The sequence below is a fragment of the Phacochoerus africanus genome, chromosome 2 (genome assembly GCF_016906955.1).
Source record: "Phacochoerus africanus isolate WHEZ1 chromosome 2, ROS_Pafr_v1, whole genome shotgun sequence".
NCBI classification, from domain to species: Eukaryota; Metazoa; Chordata; class Mammalia; order Artiodactyla; family Suidae; genus Phacochoerus; species Phacochoerus africanus.
Genome location: NC_062545.1, coordinates 267335475 through 267353694, shown reverse-complemented (window position 1 = coordinate 267353694; position 18220 = coordinate 267335475). Strand labels below are relative to the sequence as shown.

Sequence of the window (18220 nt, the reverse complement as noted above, 5' to 3'; positions counted from 1 at the left end):
GGTGCACCCCTAAAAAAGCAAAAAAAAAAAAAAGAAAAATGAAAAAATAACACATAAAATATTATATATAAAAAGTCTCCCTCTTACTCCCGACTCCTGTCTGCCCCTGGAAAGTAAATATTTGTTTGCTTCTTGTTTATTCTTCCATGCTGTTCTTTATGCATATATAAGAAAATAATATTTGTTCCTATTTTTAATGCAAAAGGCAGAAAACTAATACATAATGTTTTCCGCATTCCTTTTTTGGTTAAAAAAACCCAATATATTCATGCAAGTATATCTATGGGATAAACTTCCAGGAATGGAATTACTGGGTTAAAGGCGTAAGTTTTTGCAATACTGATAGATATTTCTCAACTGCCATCCATAAGTATCAATCTGTATACTCTCACCAGCCAGGTATTCCCCAGGTATTCTTGTCTTGGCTTAGTGGTTAACAAACCCGACTAGCATCGAGGATGCGGGTTCGATCCCTGGCCTTGCTCAGTGGGTTATGAATCTGCCATTGCCGTGAGCTGTGATGTAGGTCACAGATGCAGCTCGGATCCCGCGTTGCTGTGGCTCTGGCGTAGGCTGGCGGCTACAGCCCCGATTCGATTGTTGTGACTTTTAACAATCTGAACAGTGGAAAATGCTGAGAGGATTTCCTTTTAGAGATGAAAACTAAGGAAACATGTTGGCTGTAGAAAGCCTGAATATGCAGGGGAAAAGAGAGGTGGTAACTGCAGGAGCACATTCCTTTACAGGCTAGAGGAGCGGGGTCCACACACTGGTGATTCATTTACCAGGCATGGATGCAGGGAGTTGTTGGTACATTTTGAGTGTGCAAGTGTCCTTTTAGGGCTGCACCCTGGGGTCGAATTGGAGCTGTAGCTGCCGGCCTATGCCACAGCCACAGCAACTAGGGATCCCAGCCGTATCTGTGACCTACACCACAGCTCAAGGCAACGCCAGATCCTTAGCCCACTGAGTGAGGTCAGGGATGGAAACTTCATCCTCATGGATGCTAGTCAGATTCGTTTCCGCTAAGCTACAACGGGAACTCCAGTGCCAGTGTCTTTTGATTGCTTCTTGTTTTTTGGTTTTTGTGGGTTTTTTTGGCTGCAGATGAGGTATGTGCAAGTTCCCAGGCCAGATATTGAACCTGTGCCACAGAAGTGACCCGAGCTCCTGCAGTGACAATGCTGGATCCTTAACCTGCTCCGCCACAAGGGAAACCCCTGATTGCTTCTACTTTAAAGTGAAATAAGAATCAAGGTCATAAGCCAGGGGAAGGGAGAAAGTGTTGAAGATTTGAGAGAAAATAGCTGTGAACTGTTTGGCTTGGTGAGTGGGGAAGTAGCCTGCCCAGGGCAGCACTAAGGGCCACCTTGAAGAGTGCAGCTTTAAATTAAAAGTGAATTTTGAAGGAAAGGAGACACCATGCATGAAGAAGACTTCTGCTTCATGGAGATGTGAGTAAAAAAAGCAAAGTATTCATCTAGGATTCATTTAATGAATACTCAAAGACTCTCCCATGCAGTGGCACTGCTGCTGGGTGCTGGCTTGTCACTTAAAGCGAATCACAAGCATATTCAAGTTGGTAACATTATTCTGACTAAGGTAACATTATTCACTCTGCAAACAAAAATCCAAAAAGTTACCACAGGACCTCTTTATATAAATTGTTCTTGGAGTTCCCATCGTGGTACAGCAGAAATGAATCCGACTAGGAACCATGAGGTTGTGGGTTCAATCCCTGGCCTCGCTGAGTGGATTAAGGATCTGGTGTTGCTGTGAGCTGTGGTGTAGGTTGCAGACACAGCTCTGATCTGGCGTTGCTGTGGCTCTGGCCTAGGCCGGTGGCTACAGCTCCGGTTAGACCCCTTTCCTGGGAATCTCCATATGCCGTGGGTGCGGCCCTCAAAAGACAGACGACAAAAGACAAAAATAAATAATAAATAAATTGTCATCATAAAAAAAAGTAGAGGCTTATTCTTAAAAAAGAAAATTGTTCTTAAAATTTGGGAATGGGGATTCAGATGCTTGATAATCTGAACAGTTTCTCAGAAAAATATGCACATATACAAATTTGTAGACAATTGCATGTGGTGTAGAACCACAAATAAGAATCTCTCCCTTGGAGTTCCCATGTGGTGCAGCATAAACGAATTCGACTAGGAACCATGAGGTTGTGGGTTCGATCCCTGGCCTTGCTCAGTGGGTTAAGGATCTGGTGTTGCCCTGAGCTGTGGTGTATGTTGCAGGCTCGCTGGGATCTGGCGTTGTTGTGGCTGTGGCACAGGCCGGCTGCTGTTGTTCTGATTAGACCCCTACCTGGGAACCTCCATATGCCACAGATGCGGCCCTAGAGAGACCAAAAAAAAAAAAAAAAAAGAATCTCTCCCTCAGATTTTAGCGAGATAAAACTTACCTATTTTAAAATGTGTTGCTTCAGTATATTTCGAATGATTCAATACACAAAGCTTTCTATAAGCTACTTCCTGTTCTGTACTGGATGCCTCAATAAAGGCTCAGAATCAAAACAAAACAAAACAAAAATTGGGGCTAAGAATCTGAAATCATTTTAGGTTTCCAAAAAGTTGCAAAAGTAGTATGGTTCCCCTATGCTCTTCACTCATAATCCCCCAAAATTAACATCTTATGTAACCATAGTACAATGATCAAAACTATTGATATAATACTATAATTACTTGATACACCTTATTTAAATTTCATCAGTTGTCTCATTTACGTCCTTTTTCTGTTCCAGGATATAATCCAGGATTTTGTTTTGCGTTTAGTTGTCACGGACTTGGCTTTTTTCTTCTTTTTTCACTCCAAAGGGGCTGTATGTTCTTGGGCAAATTAACATCCGAATGTGTCTTCTATCTTATTAGACATGATGTGAATCAATAAAAACTATACGTGGAATGCCTTCGGAAACTTCAAAGGTAACGAAAGTGTTTTTATTGCTCAAAGCTGGGCATATTTAGTGTGGCCTTTCGTTCAAGTTAGAACAAAGCAAATAGAAGCGCATTATTATTACCGAGATGTTTGTCCCAAAGCAGGACCCGTAGCTTCTTCCTCGACCGCCGGGATAGGCGTCTTCTAATTGGGCAGCGAGTGTCGGCGCTGACGCAGGAAGCCCGCCTCATTGGGCCGGTGCAGTCGGGACTCCGGCGGCTTTTCTCTTAGTGCTCTAGGCTCCGACCTGCTTTTCTTCCTGCAACCGAGAGAACCCTCCTTTCCGAAGTGCCAGGAGTTGCCAGACTGAAGGGATCCGGACTGAGCTAGTCCGGGTAACTGCACTGAGGTCAGCCGGGAACAAGCGGCAGGCATGGAATACCTGTGGGAGGTGATGGAATACGGGTGATTGGCGAGTCCGGATAAGACGGCCTTAGTGGGCGCGCCTCCTCGACCCCCTGTCTCTTCGACTTCCCTGCCCCGCCTCCTCCGCTGGCCCCCACCTCCTCTGGGCTTCGTCAAAGGTTCCGCGCCTCTCCGTCGCCCCTCCTGCTGGCCCCGCCCTTCGACGACTCCCCACTCGCTGCACCTCCTCTGCGATCTCTTTCACTGGCCCGCCTCCTTCACTACTCTTCTGCTCTTCCGCTGGCCCCTACCTCGACCACTCCCCTGAAAGCCAGCCTCCTCCACGGGGTGGGAATGGCCCAGCCCTTGCCACCTACAAGTCCGCGGCCCCGCCCTCACGGAGCGCACATCCCTCCCAGTCCCTGCCTGCCCACCTTGCACTGCCTTGGCCCCTCCGCCTCTTTAAGTTAGGTTTGCCGTCCCCTCCTCTTATTTATCTACCCTCACTTCCAGCCTTGTACCTGCGCTTTTTCCCAATTAGCCCTGCCCCTGCACCCTTCTCCCCGTCTAACTGCCTGGGTCCTCGGATTCCCCCACCGATCCAGGCTCTGTTCTATATGAACTTAGCAAATTGTGCGGAGTTCTCGTGCCGGGCATTGGAGGTCTCTGCTTTCAAGAGCTCTCCGTCCAGTGGGAGAGTCATTTTGTGACGGAGTCTAATAGGCTTGGGTATGTCTTTAGTCAAGGAAGCATAGAGTTACGATGCTTAAGGGAAGGCGTATTGAAGCTCCAACCCCTCCTTGAGGGATCGACAAGCACGCCTGTGAGGGACTAAGCTATACCTTTCCTCCAGAATGTTCCGGGCTTCTTCTGATGCAGAAGCTTGGCGCTAACTATTGTCCTGTAAACATTTGGGAATTATTAAAATCTTGTCGTGGGCCCTTCTCTTAACCAGAGTTGGTAGGGTTTCAGAGTCCGTCCCTTCAAACCATCAGTGCGCTGACTGGGAGGTAGAAAGCAAACAGTGATTGACTTAGGCAAACAGTAACTAAGCATCACACTCTTGGTCCTTTTTGGAAGTTTTCCCTAAGGATTCTTACCCAGTTTTTCAATATCCAGCAGTCTTACTTGATAGGCAAACCGAAAAGTATCTGTAGATAAAATCTTCAGTCAGTCCGTAAGTTCATCCAAGCCTCCACACTACTTCAGGGTATACTGTGCGGAAGACAGTGACTTAGACCTTCAGTCTCTTGGAGTCAAGAATCCCTGGGGTCTGCTCCCAGCCCCGCCCACCATTTGCTGTAAAGGTTGGCAGAGAAACTTTGCTCATCTGAGCTTAAGTTTTACCTCGGACAGAAAGAGCATGATAAACCCTATCACACAGGGTCATGGTATGGATTTGTTGAGACCCTTCTTAGGAAAACTGTCGCATTCAGGGTCCTGTAAATAGTACAGTCTGAGCACAGGTGATCCCCAGCTCTTCACATTCACATCTGTCTGATTCAAGCCAGTCAAGAACCTGCTGTGTTGCCCTCTCCCAGGCACCATGACGACCCTGGATGATAAGTTGCTGGGGGAGAAGCTGCAGTACTATTACAGCAGCAGTGAGGATGAGGACAGCGACCATGAGGACAAGGAAAGGGGCAGGGGTGCCCTGGCTGGCAGTTCCATGCCTGCAGATGCTGAGCTGGCAGGTGAAGGCATCTCGGTCAACACAGGTACCGGAAATCCCTGCTCCCTGGGAACAATAGGTTTAAAAACTGTCCATTAAATATTATATCAGAAATCTCACCATCATTTCTAATTCCAGTCCTGCTTCCAGAGATAACCCAGTGTTACTGTTTCACCATGCATGCTTCTAGTCATTTCACTTCTCAATACGAATATGTGTGTATAGCACCATGCTGGTGATTCAAACAGACTGGCCTATGTTTGAATCCAGCTTCTCAAACTAATAGGTGTTTTATATCACATAACTCATGGGCATGAGTATATTGGCATATTTATACTTTCACATTTTATTGTTTCCAAATTGTTGTCCGTTGAGGCAGGACTGGTTTATAGTTTTTTATTTTATTTTTTAAATTTTCTTTGCTTTTTAGAGCTGCACTTGTGCCATATGAGATTTCCCAGGCTAGGGGTCGAAACAGAGCTACAGTTGCTGGCCTACACCACAGTCACAGCAGTGTGGAATCTGAGCCTCTTCTGCGACCTACACCACAGCTCACGGCAATGCCAGATCCTTAGCCCACTGAGTGAGGCCAGAGATCGGACCCACATTATTGTAGATACTAGTCGGGTTCGTTATCCACTGAACCACAAGAGGAACTCCCTGGTTTATAGTTGAAGCAGCAGTATGATATTTCCCCATTTAGTCGACCCCCTATTACGTTATCAAACTTTTTGATCTTTGCTGTCCTGATGGATGACAAATGGCAACTCATTTAGTTTAGTTTTATTTTCTGTATTTTTAAGTGTGTTGTTGAGCTGCTTTTTATAATTTTGAAAGGTATTTTCATATCCTTTGCTCATATTTGAAATTGGGTAGTTGGTCTTTTTCTTTTTAGGGAGGTGTGTATTAAGAAAATTGACATGTGGTTATAGGTTGCAGATATTTCTACTGGTTTGTTGTTTATCTTTGGCTTTTGTTATGCCCTGGCAGAAAATCTTTTTTTATTGCTATGTGCTTGAAAGCATTGATTAATTAATTAATTAATTAATTTTGCTTTGGGGGGCTGCATATGGAGGTTCCCAGGCTAGGGGTCCAATTGGAGCTATAGCGGCCGGCCTAAACCACAGCCACAGCAATGCAGGGTCCAAGCCGCATCTGCGACCTACACCACAGCTCATGGGAACGCTGGATCCTTAACCCACCAAGCGCGGCCAGGGATCTCCGGCAACCTCATGGTTCCCAGTCAGATTCGTTTCCATTGCGCCACAGCAGGAACTCTGAAAGCACTATTTTATAGTTTCTTAGTTTTATTTCTTACTTAAAAGGCCTTTCTTCACTCCAGGATTTTATTTTGTATTTCTTTTCTATTTACGACTACATCTGAGGGGTATGGAAGTTCCTGGGCTAGGAGTTGAATCAGAGCTGCAGCTGCCAGCCTACACCGCAGCCATGGCAATGCCAGATCCTCCACCCACTGAGCAAGATCAGGGATTGAACCCACATCCTCATGGACACTATGTCGAGTTCTTAACCCACTGAGCCACAACAGGAACTCCCATTCCAGGATTTTAAAAAGATGCTTCCATGTCTTTTTAAAATTTTTTTTATGAATTTTTTTTTAACTTTTAACTATTGATTCATCTGGAACTCATTTTGGTGCTATGTATATGGCAGGGCTCCAACTTAATGTTTTTTGTTTTGCTACCCATTTGTTTTAACATCAGTTATTGAATAAACCATCTTTTCTCCATTGTTACAATATGTCAGTTTTAACATGTACTGAATTTCTATTTATTTTTATTATTTTATTTTGTTAAAAAATTTTTTTTTGTCTTTTTAGGGCTGCACCTGAGGCATATGGAAGTTTCCAGGCTAGGGATTGAATCAGAGCCACAGCTGTGAGTCTACAGCTACAGCAACGCGGGATCCAATCCACGTCTTTGATCTACATCAGAGCTCACGGCAACGCTGGATCCTTAACTCACTAAGCAAGGCCAGGGATCGAACATTAGTCAAGTTCTTTACTGCTGAGCCATGAGGGGAACTCCTGAATTTCTGTTTATATTTGTGTCTTCAGCTGTACTTTGTATTCTCTTTCATTGATTTGCGGTTTTTTTTTTTTTTTTTGCGCCCCCGCCCCATGGCGTATGGAGTTCCCAGGCCAGGGTTCACATCGAGCCAGAGTTTCGACCTGAGCTGCAGCTGCAGCAATGCTGGGTCCTTAACCCACTGTGCCAGAGCCAGGAATTGAACCTACCTGTGTCCCAGCACTCCCAAGACAGCACAGCAGGAACTCCTGGTTTGTCTTTTACTGTCCTGAATCACGCTGTTTTGAATTATTGTGTTATGTTTTAGTATCTGTTTGGTCTGGTTCCATATAATATTCTTCTGTGTCATTCTTTTCTTTTTTTTAAATTTTATTGGACCATAATTGATTTACAGTGTTGTTTCATTTTTACATCAGTGATTTAGTTATACATATATCCATTCTCTTTTATGTTATTATTTTCTTACCTTTTGCTTTCTTTCTTTTTTTTTTTTTTTTTTTTTTTTTTTTGCTATTTCTTTGGGCCGTTTCTGCAGCATATGGAGGTTCCCAGGCTAGGGGTCGAATTGGAACTGTAGCCGCCGGCCTAAGCCAGAACCACAGCAACGGGCGATCCGAGCCGCGTCTGCAACCTACACCACAGCTCACTGAGCAAGGCCAGGGATCCTTAACCCACTGAGCAAGGGCAGGGACCGAACCCGCAACCTCATGGCTCCTAGTCGGATTCGTTAACCACTGCGCCACGACGGGAACTCCCCCTTTTGCTTTCTTATTTTTCCAGAACAAATTTAGGAGCATGCACACGTGCGTAGTCATGTATTTTCCTTGGAAGTGCATGAAATATATGATTCATTTAGGGGTAATTGGTACCCTTGTGATGCTGGGTCTTCCTAGCCAGGAATATTTGGTGTTCCTTGTCCATTTATTCATGTCTTTCTTAGTGTTTCTTGGTAGCATTGTTGAAGTTATCTTCAGGCAGATTTTTTCCCCCCTGTGGTAACAGATGACCTTCAAGTCTCAGTGGCTTGTGACAGCATGTTGCATACTGCCCGTATGGGTCAGCAGCAGCTCTGCTTCTGCTTCATGTGAACTGTCATTCTAGGAATGAGGCTGAAGGAGCAACCCGGGACAACCCCTGTTTGGGACATGCTGTTTGGGGCAGAGAGAGAGGGCTGTTAGAAGCAGGTCGTGGCGCAGGAATTTTTTGCTCAGGATCCATTGGCCACAGCAAGTCACATGGCCAGGCTCCCACAGGAGATGTTACAATCACGCAGCCAGGGGACAGGGCTGCATAGCACAGGGGGAGGGAGGTTCGGGGTTAGTTGGAATAACAGGACAACCAGTCAGATTAGGAGTTCCCATGGTGGTGCAGTGGGTTAATCTGCGGGTTTGATCCCCTGCCTGGCTCAGTGGGTTAAAGGATCCAGTGTTACGGCTCAGCTTCAGTCTCTGGCCAGGGAGTTCCATATGTCATGGGTGCAGCCACAAAGTTAAAGGAAAAAAAAAAGAAGTCAGATAATATGGATGTCAAAAGAAAAAAGTAAAAAGCTCTCTCTCACCAGTTCCCTTATATCTCACTGCCTAGAGACAACCACTGTTAACAATTTACCTATTTTCCAGGCCCTTTTTCTATGGAAATACAAATGTAGATGCCCATATACAAATTATCTGTAAATATTTATACAGGTACATACGTTCTTTTTCTAAAAGTTTGAAAATCATACCATGATATTGTTCTGCATTTTGCTCTTTTTTTTTTTTTTTTGACCTAATGTGTGTGAACAATTGTCATGTCAGGGACCACGTAGCTACCTCCTTTTTTTGAAGAGTTGCTTTATTTTCCTTTGAGTAGATGAACTTTGATTTATTGAACGCAACTGCATGGCCCGTGGACATGCTTCTATGTAGACTGCCCAGCCTCTGTGAGCCTGACTGTGCTGTTGACAGGGCAGGCTTTAGACAGATGTGTGCTGGCCCCAGATTCCTTGCTGATTCCCCTTGGTCACCTCCCCGTTCACCCCCAACTCAGGTCCGAAAGGCGTGATCCATGACTGGCGGCGCTACAAGCAGCTGGAGACAGAGCAGCGGGAGGAGCAGTGCCGGGAGATGGAGAGACTGATCAAGAAGCTGTCCATGAGCTGCAGGTCCCATCTGGACGAGGAGGAGGAGCAGCAGAAGCAGAAGGACCTCCAGGAGAAGATCAGTGGGAAGGTAATTAGAAGCACCCAGGCTTTGCTTGGAGCCTACCCTGGCTGCTGGAACTGGGTTGGTGATTCCAGAGGTGGAGGAGGTTTGATTTGGCCTCCAAGAAGCTGTGCAGTGCAGGGAAGGATAGAGTCATAGCTCAGGCCCACGTGGACTCTCAGCTCTGCCACTGGTGACTGAGGGGGTGTCTCTTCCCTTGAGAGTCTGGTGTGTTCCTGGTGAAATGAGGTCAGGCTCCTACCTCACAGGGCTGTGGGCACAGTGCCCCTCACAGTGCCTGGCCCATCAAAAGTGAGTTTCTGCTGTTGCACATTGAGATCGGTGGTGTCTTGGGAGCGCTGGGATGAGGGTTTGATTTCCTGGGCTGGCACAGTGGGTTAAGGATCCGGCATTGCCTCAGATGTGGCTTAGGGCATGACAATGGCTTGGATCTGAACTCCATACACCTCGGGGTGGCCAAAAATGGGGAAAAAAAAAAAAAGTGCTCAGGAAATGTGATTTTCCTGCCCTATATCCAGGTCTTACTTTAGGCCAGAAATAAATCTCTGGGGTTGGAGGTATTATCCTCATTTTACAGATGGTAAAACCAAAGCTGAAAGATGGTAGGGGTCTCACTCTGGACAACGCCACCAGTAAATGCTAATAGGAAGTGGGTTTCTAACCCAGATTTTCCTGTTTGTGCCATCATGTTGCTCTGTTTCATCGGAAGCCTATTCATGAGAATTTATTCTAGCTGAGCAATAGAACAGAAGCAAGCAGACATGCTGGAAGATGTTTAGAACTAGGTCCCTGACTCTCTCTTACCTTCCCAGTACCACAAGGACCCTTTATTCTGCCCCCCCGCCTCCATGCCCTCTGACCCATGAATAAATGTCTGGAAGTGACTGCCATTATTTGGCTGTGGCCCAAAGGAGCTCTTGGGTGGAAATATCTGCCGGGGTCAGGGAGCAGCTAAGAGGATTAAGTGAGGAGTCTGTCTTGACCAGAAGGATGCTTTCAGGTCAGAGATAGAGACTGGCACTGGCTGTGATGCAGTAACAACACGTGTCCTGGTCTGGGGTGGCCACCCAGCCTCCAGCCTCTCCTCTCATCTGTGCCAGGATAGGCGGAGCTGGGCTGCTTGCAGGAGCAGGATGTTCTGCTGCCCCGGGGCAGGAGAGGGAAGCAGCTTCAGGGCAATGTGCCCACTGCTCACGGCATTTCCTCACACTGAGGTGGAGACCTGATGAAGCCACGCATCACGTGTTCCCGGGGGGCAGCCTTGAGAGAGACCGTTCCTGTCCTGCCCGGTTGTTGTCACAGGACGGAACTTCAGACTGCCTGAACGCCGCAAGTAGGGAAGTGGTTAAGCAAAATAGGGCACGCTGTGTATAATTTTTTTTTAATTGCTCAATGAATTTTATTACATTTATAGTGGTATAGTGATCATCACAACCCAGTTTTACAGCATTTCCATCCCAAACCCCCAGTGCATCCGCTCGCCCTCCAACCTGTCTCACTTACATTTTCCAAAGTCTGTGATTCAGTATCTGTTCTGCAAAGAAGTTCCTTGTGTCCTTTTTTTTTTGATTCCACATGTAAGTGATAGCATATGAAGTTGGTGTCTCACTGTCTGACTGACTTCACTTAGCATGATAATTTCTCTGTCCATCCCTATGTTGCTGCAAATGCTGTTATTTCTTTCCTTTTAATGCCAGAGTAATATTCCTTTGTGTGTATGTACCACATCTTCTTGATCCACTCCTCTGTCAATGGACATTTAGGTTGTTTCCCTGCCTTGGCTATTGTACTTAGTGCTGCAATGAACATTGGCATACATGGGTCTTTTTGAGTCATGATTTTCTCTGGATAGATGCCCAGGAGTGGGATTGCTGGATCAAATAGTAATTCTATGTTTAGTTTTCTGAGGAATCTCCATACTGTTTTCCACAGTGGTTGCACCAATTTAGATTCTCACCAACAGTGTAATAGGGTTCTTTTTTTCTCGACACTCTCTCCAGCACTTCTTGTTTGTAGACTCTTTGATGATGGCCATTCTGGCCAGTGTAAGGTGATACCTCATCGTGGTTTTGATTTGCATTCCTCTAATAATGAGTGATGTTGAACATCTCTTCATGTGTGTCTCGGCTGTCTGTATGTCTTCTTTGGAGAACTGTCTGTTTAGATCTTCTGTGTATTTTTTGATGGGGTTGTTTGTTTTTTGGGTATTGAGCTGTAGGAGATGTTTATTTATTTATATATTTATTTTTCCCGTCTCTTGTCTTTTTAGGGCCACACCTGCGGCATATGGAGTTTCCCAGACTAGGGGTCGAATTGGCGCTGTTGCTGCTGGTCTACGCCAGAGCCATAGCAATTCCAGATCTGAGCCGTGTCTTCGACCTACATCACAGCTCATGGTAACACTAGATCCTTAACCCACTGAGCGAGGCCAGGGATCAAACCTGCAACCTCATGGTTCCTAGTTGGATTCGTTTCTGCTGCGCCACAAGGGGAACTCCCTGTAGGAGGTGTTTATAAATTTTGGAGATTAATCCCTTGTCAGTCACTTCATTTGCAAATATTTTCTCCCATTCTATGGGTTGTCTTTTCGTTTTGTTTAGAGTTTCCTTTGCTGTGCAGAAACTTAAGTTTAATTAAGTCCCTTTTGTTTATTTTTGTTTTTATTGTCGTTGCTCTAGTAGGTGGGATGCTGTGTATAATTTTATAAAAAATATTTGGAAACAAGAATAATTTATGATGTAATCACGCTGAGTGGCAAAAGCAGGTTATAGCTTAATTGGTGCACCCACAGCTGCTGTTATAAAGCAGGAGTGATTTCAGCATGTGATTAGTAATAAAAGAATACATTTTTAGAGTGTGTGTGACTGTATGTTTTGTTGTGCAGGGAGAGAGGGATTATGCAGGGCAGGGATTATGAGTGTTAGAGTTCCTTAATGTCCTGTAGTCTTTTTGACAAAAACAAACAGTGGATAAAATAATTATTCCATTGTCAATACTGACCAAAAGACAAAAGCCCATGAGGTAATATCCAATGCTGCTACTTTGGATGGAGAGATCGTATGATGCAGTAGTTGAAAGCCTGTTTTTGTTGTTGTTGTTTGTTTTTTGCTGCACCTGAGGCATTTGGAAGTTCCTGGGCCAGGAATGGAACCCATTTCATAGCAGTGACCAAAGCCACAGCAGCGACAATGCCAGATTCTTAACCCACTAAGCCGCCAGGGAACTCAAATGCCTGGGCTTTTAAAAAATTTTGTTTGGCTCCTGGTCTTACCCTTGATACCCATGTGAGCTTGTGTAAATAATCTCAAGTCTTAGGAACCTCATTTGTAAAATGGGAGTAATAGAAGTCCCTTCCCGGCTGGGCCACTGGAAGACTTCAGTGAGATATTGCATCACACAGCAACGCGCATCACGAGTCTTCTGTGACTCGAGTAAATGTGTGATTGATGTGTCTTATGCTTGCTTGCTGGTCCCCCTCCAGATGACTCTGAAGGACTTTGCCATGCTGAACGAGGACCAAGACGACGAGGAGTTTCTGCAGCAGTACCGGAAGCAGAGGATGGAAGAGATGCGGCAGCAGCTCCACAAAGGGCCGCAGTTCAAGCAGGTTTTTGAGATCCCCAGTGGAGAAGGCTTTCTGGACATGATCGACAAAGAGCCGAAGGGCACCCTCATCATGGTCCATATATACGAGGACGGCATCCCGGGGACCGAGGCCATGAACGGGTGCATGATCTGCCTGGCTGCCGAGTACCCGGCCGTCAAGTTCTGCCGGGTGAAGAGCTCGGTGATCGGGGCCAGCAGCCGCTTCACCAGGAACGCCCTGCCTGCCCTGCTGATCTACAAGGGCGGCGAGCTGATTGGCAATTTCGTTCGTGTCACCGACCAGCTGGGGGAAGATTTCTTTGCCGTGGACCTGGAGGCATTCCTGCAGGAATTTGGATTGCTCCCAGAAAAGGAAGTCTTGTTGCTAACGTCGGTGCGCACCTCGGCCTCCTGCCACAGCGAGGATAGCGATTTGGAAATAGATTGAGTGGCTGGTCTAGTTGCACAGATCCCTCATTGTTTGGGCTCCAAGATGCACGTCTCTGTGTTGATTTTGGCTCTTTTCTGTGTCTTCTGGCTTTTCAGCTGTTCTTTGTAGTCCCTCTTAGGATATGCAAAGTCAGGAAATGCTCAGATTAAATCAGAATGCTGAATCACCTCGCGGCTAGCAATAACGTGACTTAAGGTTGTAAAAACAAGACGCCAGGCTTTTGAACTATTTACTTAAGATTCTCTAGCATGACATCTCTGTTATTGTTTCCAGTGAATATTTACACAGCATCCTAAAATCCATCCCCTGGAAACTGTCTTCATATGCTCTCAGAGGTCTCCACCAGGTCCGGGAGTATAATTCTATAGTTAGTGTATTATTTGCAACATAAATACTGTATTTCCTTCATCAAATGATTGTAGATTATATTTACTTTAATCAGACTCATACTCTCAGACGGCAGTTAAATTATTCCCCCCCACCCCCTGCCGCCCCGCGGCCTGGACCTGTTCTCTCCAAGGGTCTTGTTTAAAGGTTCCAGACCACATGTGTTTGTACCATCAAGAGCTCCTGCTGTGGCACAATGGCTTAAGGATCTGGCGTTGCCACTTTGGGGTGGGTCTCAGCTGTGGTTCAGATTCATCCCTGGCCTGGGAACTTCCATATGCCACAGGTGCTGCCAAAAAAAGAAAATAAAGGGAGAGGGAAACTTTGCCACAGGAATTGATGTCCCACTTAAGCATTATTAAGTCTGTAGTAAGAGGAAGAATTGGGGTGGACTGGCCTCTTGATGCTGGAAGACCAGCTTGACTGAAAAATTAGAACTGGGATGGAGCTGGGATGGAGCTTTTCAGAGGAAGATCTCTCAATAAGAGATTCCTGCTCATCCTTTTCTGTTTCTCTTTTACTTAGCAAAGCTTTTTGTTTGTTTAATGTAGCTTTTTAAAAAATTCTACATGTTGGAAGCATAACTAATATCTGATATAGGAAAATTTACCAAAATATAGAAGCAAAAATAACGTTAGAATAATCTCTAATCCTACCACTAGGATAAAACACTATCCATATTTTGGGAGTCTTTCCGTCCAAGGTGTTTTCTTTATATGCACAGACGTTTTGTTTGCTTGTTGTTGAACAAACCGTGGGATCAATTTTGACCATACTGTTTTATCGTATGGTCAGCTAATATGTCAAACTCTTTTCCATGTTATTAAATGCAACATTTTTAAATGGCTGTTTATTCTGTTGTATAGACGTGCTGTAATATGCTCGGCGGTTGTCTCTCGAAAAGGAAAACAGCAAAGACTTTTTATCACAAAAGTATTCAGTGTTCATTGTAGAAAATGCAACAGAAATTGGTAAACTAAAAAGAGACTTAAAAAGCCTTATAATTCTACCAACCAAAAATAATCCCTGTTATCATTTTTATAGGTATCTTTCTGGTCTTCTTTCTCTGTGTTTATAATAATGATTGTCTTTTGAGTTTTTTTCCTCTTGTTTTTTACTTTAAAACATGTACCTGGCAGGGTCAGGGAAAATGTAATGTGGAATTAAATGTTAGCTTTGAAATTCACAGTTTGGCTTTTCCTGGCTCTTTAGGAATTGACTAACTATAGTATCTCTTGTAGTTAATCAATAAAAAGAAAGTGCATGTTTTTTTTTTTTTTTAAATTATAAAATCTCATTGTAGAAAGTGTGTGGAAAGTATAGAAAATTATTAGAAGCAGAGACAGTTGTTAACGTTCTTGTTTATTTCCTTCCAGTTTTTTCGTTAATAACATTGAGAGCTTATTGAATTTTGTTGTGTTTGACTTAATGTATCATAAACGCTTTGACTGTTATAAGAATTCTAAATAAATTATTTGTAATTCCATTACTTGGATATGCCATACTTAATACTGGATATTTAGATTCCTAGCTTTTTGCCGAAACACTGTATTTTGGATCATTGTCTTAGTGTGGATTTCTAGAAGAGGAATTCCTGGGTACTGGATAGAAACATTTTAAAAGCTTTTTACCATCTGACTCCTGTTCTCTTTAGAAATGAAAATACATTATGATATCCCAGAACTTGACTTTGCTTTTCAAAAATAGGATAAAGTGAACAGACATGGAATGGGGAAACCCTGGGTTGTTAAATCCCTGACTCAGGGGTTGTGCAAACAGCACAGGCTTTGGAGTCAGAACAGACTCTGTTTCTCACCAGTGGTGGAGCGTCCAGCGAGGCACCCAGCCTTTCTGAAACTTGGTTTCCTCACCTTGGCAATGGGAACAACAATACTTCATGGTTGTCCAGGGGTTCTCCACGTATGATCCCAAAACAGCAGATCAGCTTCACTGGGGAACTTCTTAGAAATGCAACTCTTCAGGCTTCACCCCAGACCTACCACATCAGAAATTCTGGGCGAGGGTGTTCCCATCATGGCTCAGCCGTCAGTGAACCTGACCAGGAACCATGAGGTTTCGGGTTCCATTCCTGGCCTTGCTCAGTGCGTTAAGGATCCGCCGTTGCCGTGAGCTGTGGTGTAGGTTGCAGATGCGGCTCGGATCCTGTGTTGCTGTGGCCGTGGTGTAGGCCGGTGGCTACAGCTCCGATTCCACCCCTAGCCTGGGAACTTCCATATGCCACGGGTGTGGCCCTAAAAAAAAAGGCAAAAAAAAAAATTCTTGAGGTAGCCTGCCATACTTTTCACAAGCCCACTTGATTCCCAGGCTGGATCAGGTTTGAGAGTCAGGACCTATGCATTAAGGTGAGTGACAGCAGCTGTCACCAAACCAGGGCTCCCTGCTGCTGGTTTCCTTTTTTATTTGCTTAAGGGAGGGAAGGAGTTGAAGCAGGAGAGTGCTTGGCTCTCTTCCCTTCCTCTTCATTTTACTTGTACCTTCTTTTTGGGGAATTAGGGGAAGGAAAGAGAAACGAATAGAATATTGGCCTATTACAAACTGTCCCAGTAGTTTTCCCGAGTTCACTTTCCTCTGGAATGAATGGCCCATGAAGGCATGGACTTTATTTTGCCCCCGGTGTATAGGCATGACTCTGGGAGTAAGCTGACATTTACATCTTTGTGGGCAAGATATTGAACTCCTCTATACCTCAGTTTCCTCATCTGAGAAGTGAGGATGAGTAACAGGAGTCAATTCACAAGAAATACTTGGAACACAGCCTTCAAATAAGTGCTGTTTTTTTTTTGTTGTTGTTGTTTTTTTTGTCCCCAGTGCCCACAACTGTGCCTGGTACTTGGTAAGAATCAATGAGTATTTAATTAGCTCACCGAATGCCACATCCTTTCAAAGTGGGAAGCAGTAAGTTGAAGATGAAGAAATCGACTTAGCAGAGTTCAGTAACTTCCAAGCTGTGCCGCTAGTGGGCAGGGCAGGGTTTAAAATCAGGTCAGCGTATTCCAAAATCTGTACTATTTCCATGATGCATGTCAGTTTTTGGTGGGAAAGCAAAATGATCAAATGCCAATAAAATAGATCGATTAGGAAAAAGGCAATGGAAAGAATAGATTGGAGGAGGAAAAAGAGGGAGAGGACTTTAAAAAAGAGAGAAGAAGGAGTGAAGCTGGCTGGAGCTGGGTCTCCTGCATCTGACTGTGTTTCACTTCAGAACCTCTCCTATCTGGACTGTGGCCATGACCCCAACGTACCCCTCCCCACAAAATGTCCCTTTTTCCTCCATAACTCCACAAAGTCCTTCCTCCCAAAGCCCCTTTATACGCCAGACCATACTGCCACCTGCGTCCAGCTGTGAGTGGCAATGGTTGGGAATACAATGGACATGAACTCTAGCCCTCTCTGTAACCAGATGCATGCCCTAGGATTAGTCTCTTCCTCTCCCTGGGCCTCTGTTTCCCCACTTATAAGATGAGAGGTTGAATTAGATGATTTGTATACAGTTTTTTTTTTTTCTTTTTTGGCCACCCACAGCATATGGAATTCCTGGACCAGCGATCAGATCCAGGCTTCAGTTGTGATCTAGCAGCAGCTGTGGCAAGGCCAGATCCTTTAATCCACTGTGCTGGGCTGGGGATTGAACCTGCATCCTGGTGCTGCCAAGACAGCACCAATCCCATTGTGACACAGCAGGAATTCTGAACTAGATGATTTTTTTTTTTTTGGTCTTTTCTAGGGCCGCACCTGCGGCATATGGAGGTTCCCAGGCTAGGGGTCTAATCAGAGCCGTAGCCACTGGCCTACACCACAGCCACAGCAATGCGGGATCCGAGCTGCCTCTGTGACCTATATCACAGCTCACGGCAATGCCGGATCCTTAACCGACTGAGCGAGGCCAGGGATCAAACCAACAACCTCATGGTTCTTAGTTGGATTCGTTAACCATTGATCCACGAAAGGAACTCCTGAACTAGATGATTTTTAAGGCACTTTGGACTCTCAAATGTTAGGAATCAATGAATTTTAAAGAATTTACCATTTCATCATGCTATCATTTTGAATTTGATTTAATTTAATGAAAAATATAAAGTTTTTCCTAAATTGTGAGATGTGAAAGTGCTGATAACTTCAGTGACCTTCCTTGTCTCCCTTTCCTGTGGGGCAACCCCCTCTTCCGCACGTGTGGTTGCCAAAGTTCAGTCATATTTGTTTATACATCAGACTATGAAGTCTTTGGGCACAGGGACTCTGTCCCATCAGGTTGACATAAGTGAATGTTTGCTGCTTAAGTGGGGGAAACTCCCCAAGGCTGGAGTAAGCTGGAATTCACCAGAATAGGGTAGAAAACTATCAGCTCTATAGCTTTTCCAAACGGGTTATGTATCTTTCATCAGAGATGCTGTGCTCTCTGAGACCCCGATAACAAGTTCACTTTAACCCTCCAAGCTCTGCCAAAACCTATGGAAATGCTGGCTATGACCCAATATGACCACATGGTGGCAGCAGAGGAGAGGGTATGGATAACTTTGCTGCCCTAAAAAATAGCAGAGACAGAAACTTCGGATTTGGGGCC

At 44.9% G+C, this 18220-nt stretch overlaps 1 protein-coding gene across 1 annotated transcript; it reads left to right on the top strand.

Annotated features, from left to right (window-relative positions):
* Positions 1-3157: 3157 nt before the first annotated feature.
* On the top strand, positions 3158-15124 carry PDCL (phosducin like). The gene is made up of 4 exons (XM_047768338.1): positions 3158-3295; positions 4833-5009; positions 9040-9221; positions 12697-15124. The coding sequence occupies exons 2-4, from the start codon at positions 4838-4840 to the stop codon at positions 13246-13248; spliced, it is 906 nt and encodes a 301-aa protein (XP_047624294.1). The 5' UTR covers positions 3158-3295; positions 4833-4837; the 3' UTR covers positions 13249-15124.
* The last annotated feature ends 3096 nt before the right edge of the window (positions 15125-18220 follow it).

What these genes read in the sequence shown, in the direction of transcription:
- PDCL (XM_047768338.1), top strand. Translation starts at nt 4,838, where the DNA reads ATGACGACCCTGGATGATAAGTTGCTGGGGGAGAAGCTGCAGTACTAT. An exon ending in AGGCATCTCGGTCAACACAG is followed by an intron (nt 5,010 to 9,039) that starts GTACCGGAAATC and finishes CCCCCAACTCAG; the next exon opens with GTCCGAAAGGCGTGATCCAT. An exon ending in AGGAGAAGATCAGTGGGAAG is followed by an intron (nt 9,222 to 12,696) that starts GTAATTAGAAGC and finishes GTCCCCCTCCAG; the next exon opens with ATGACTCTGAAGGACTTTGC.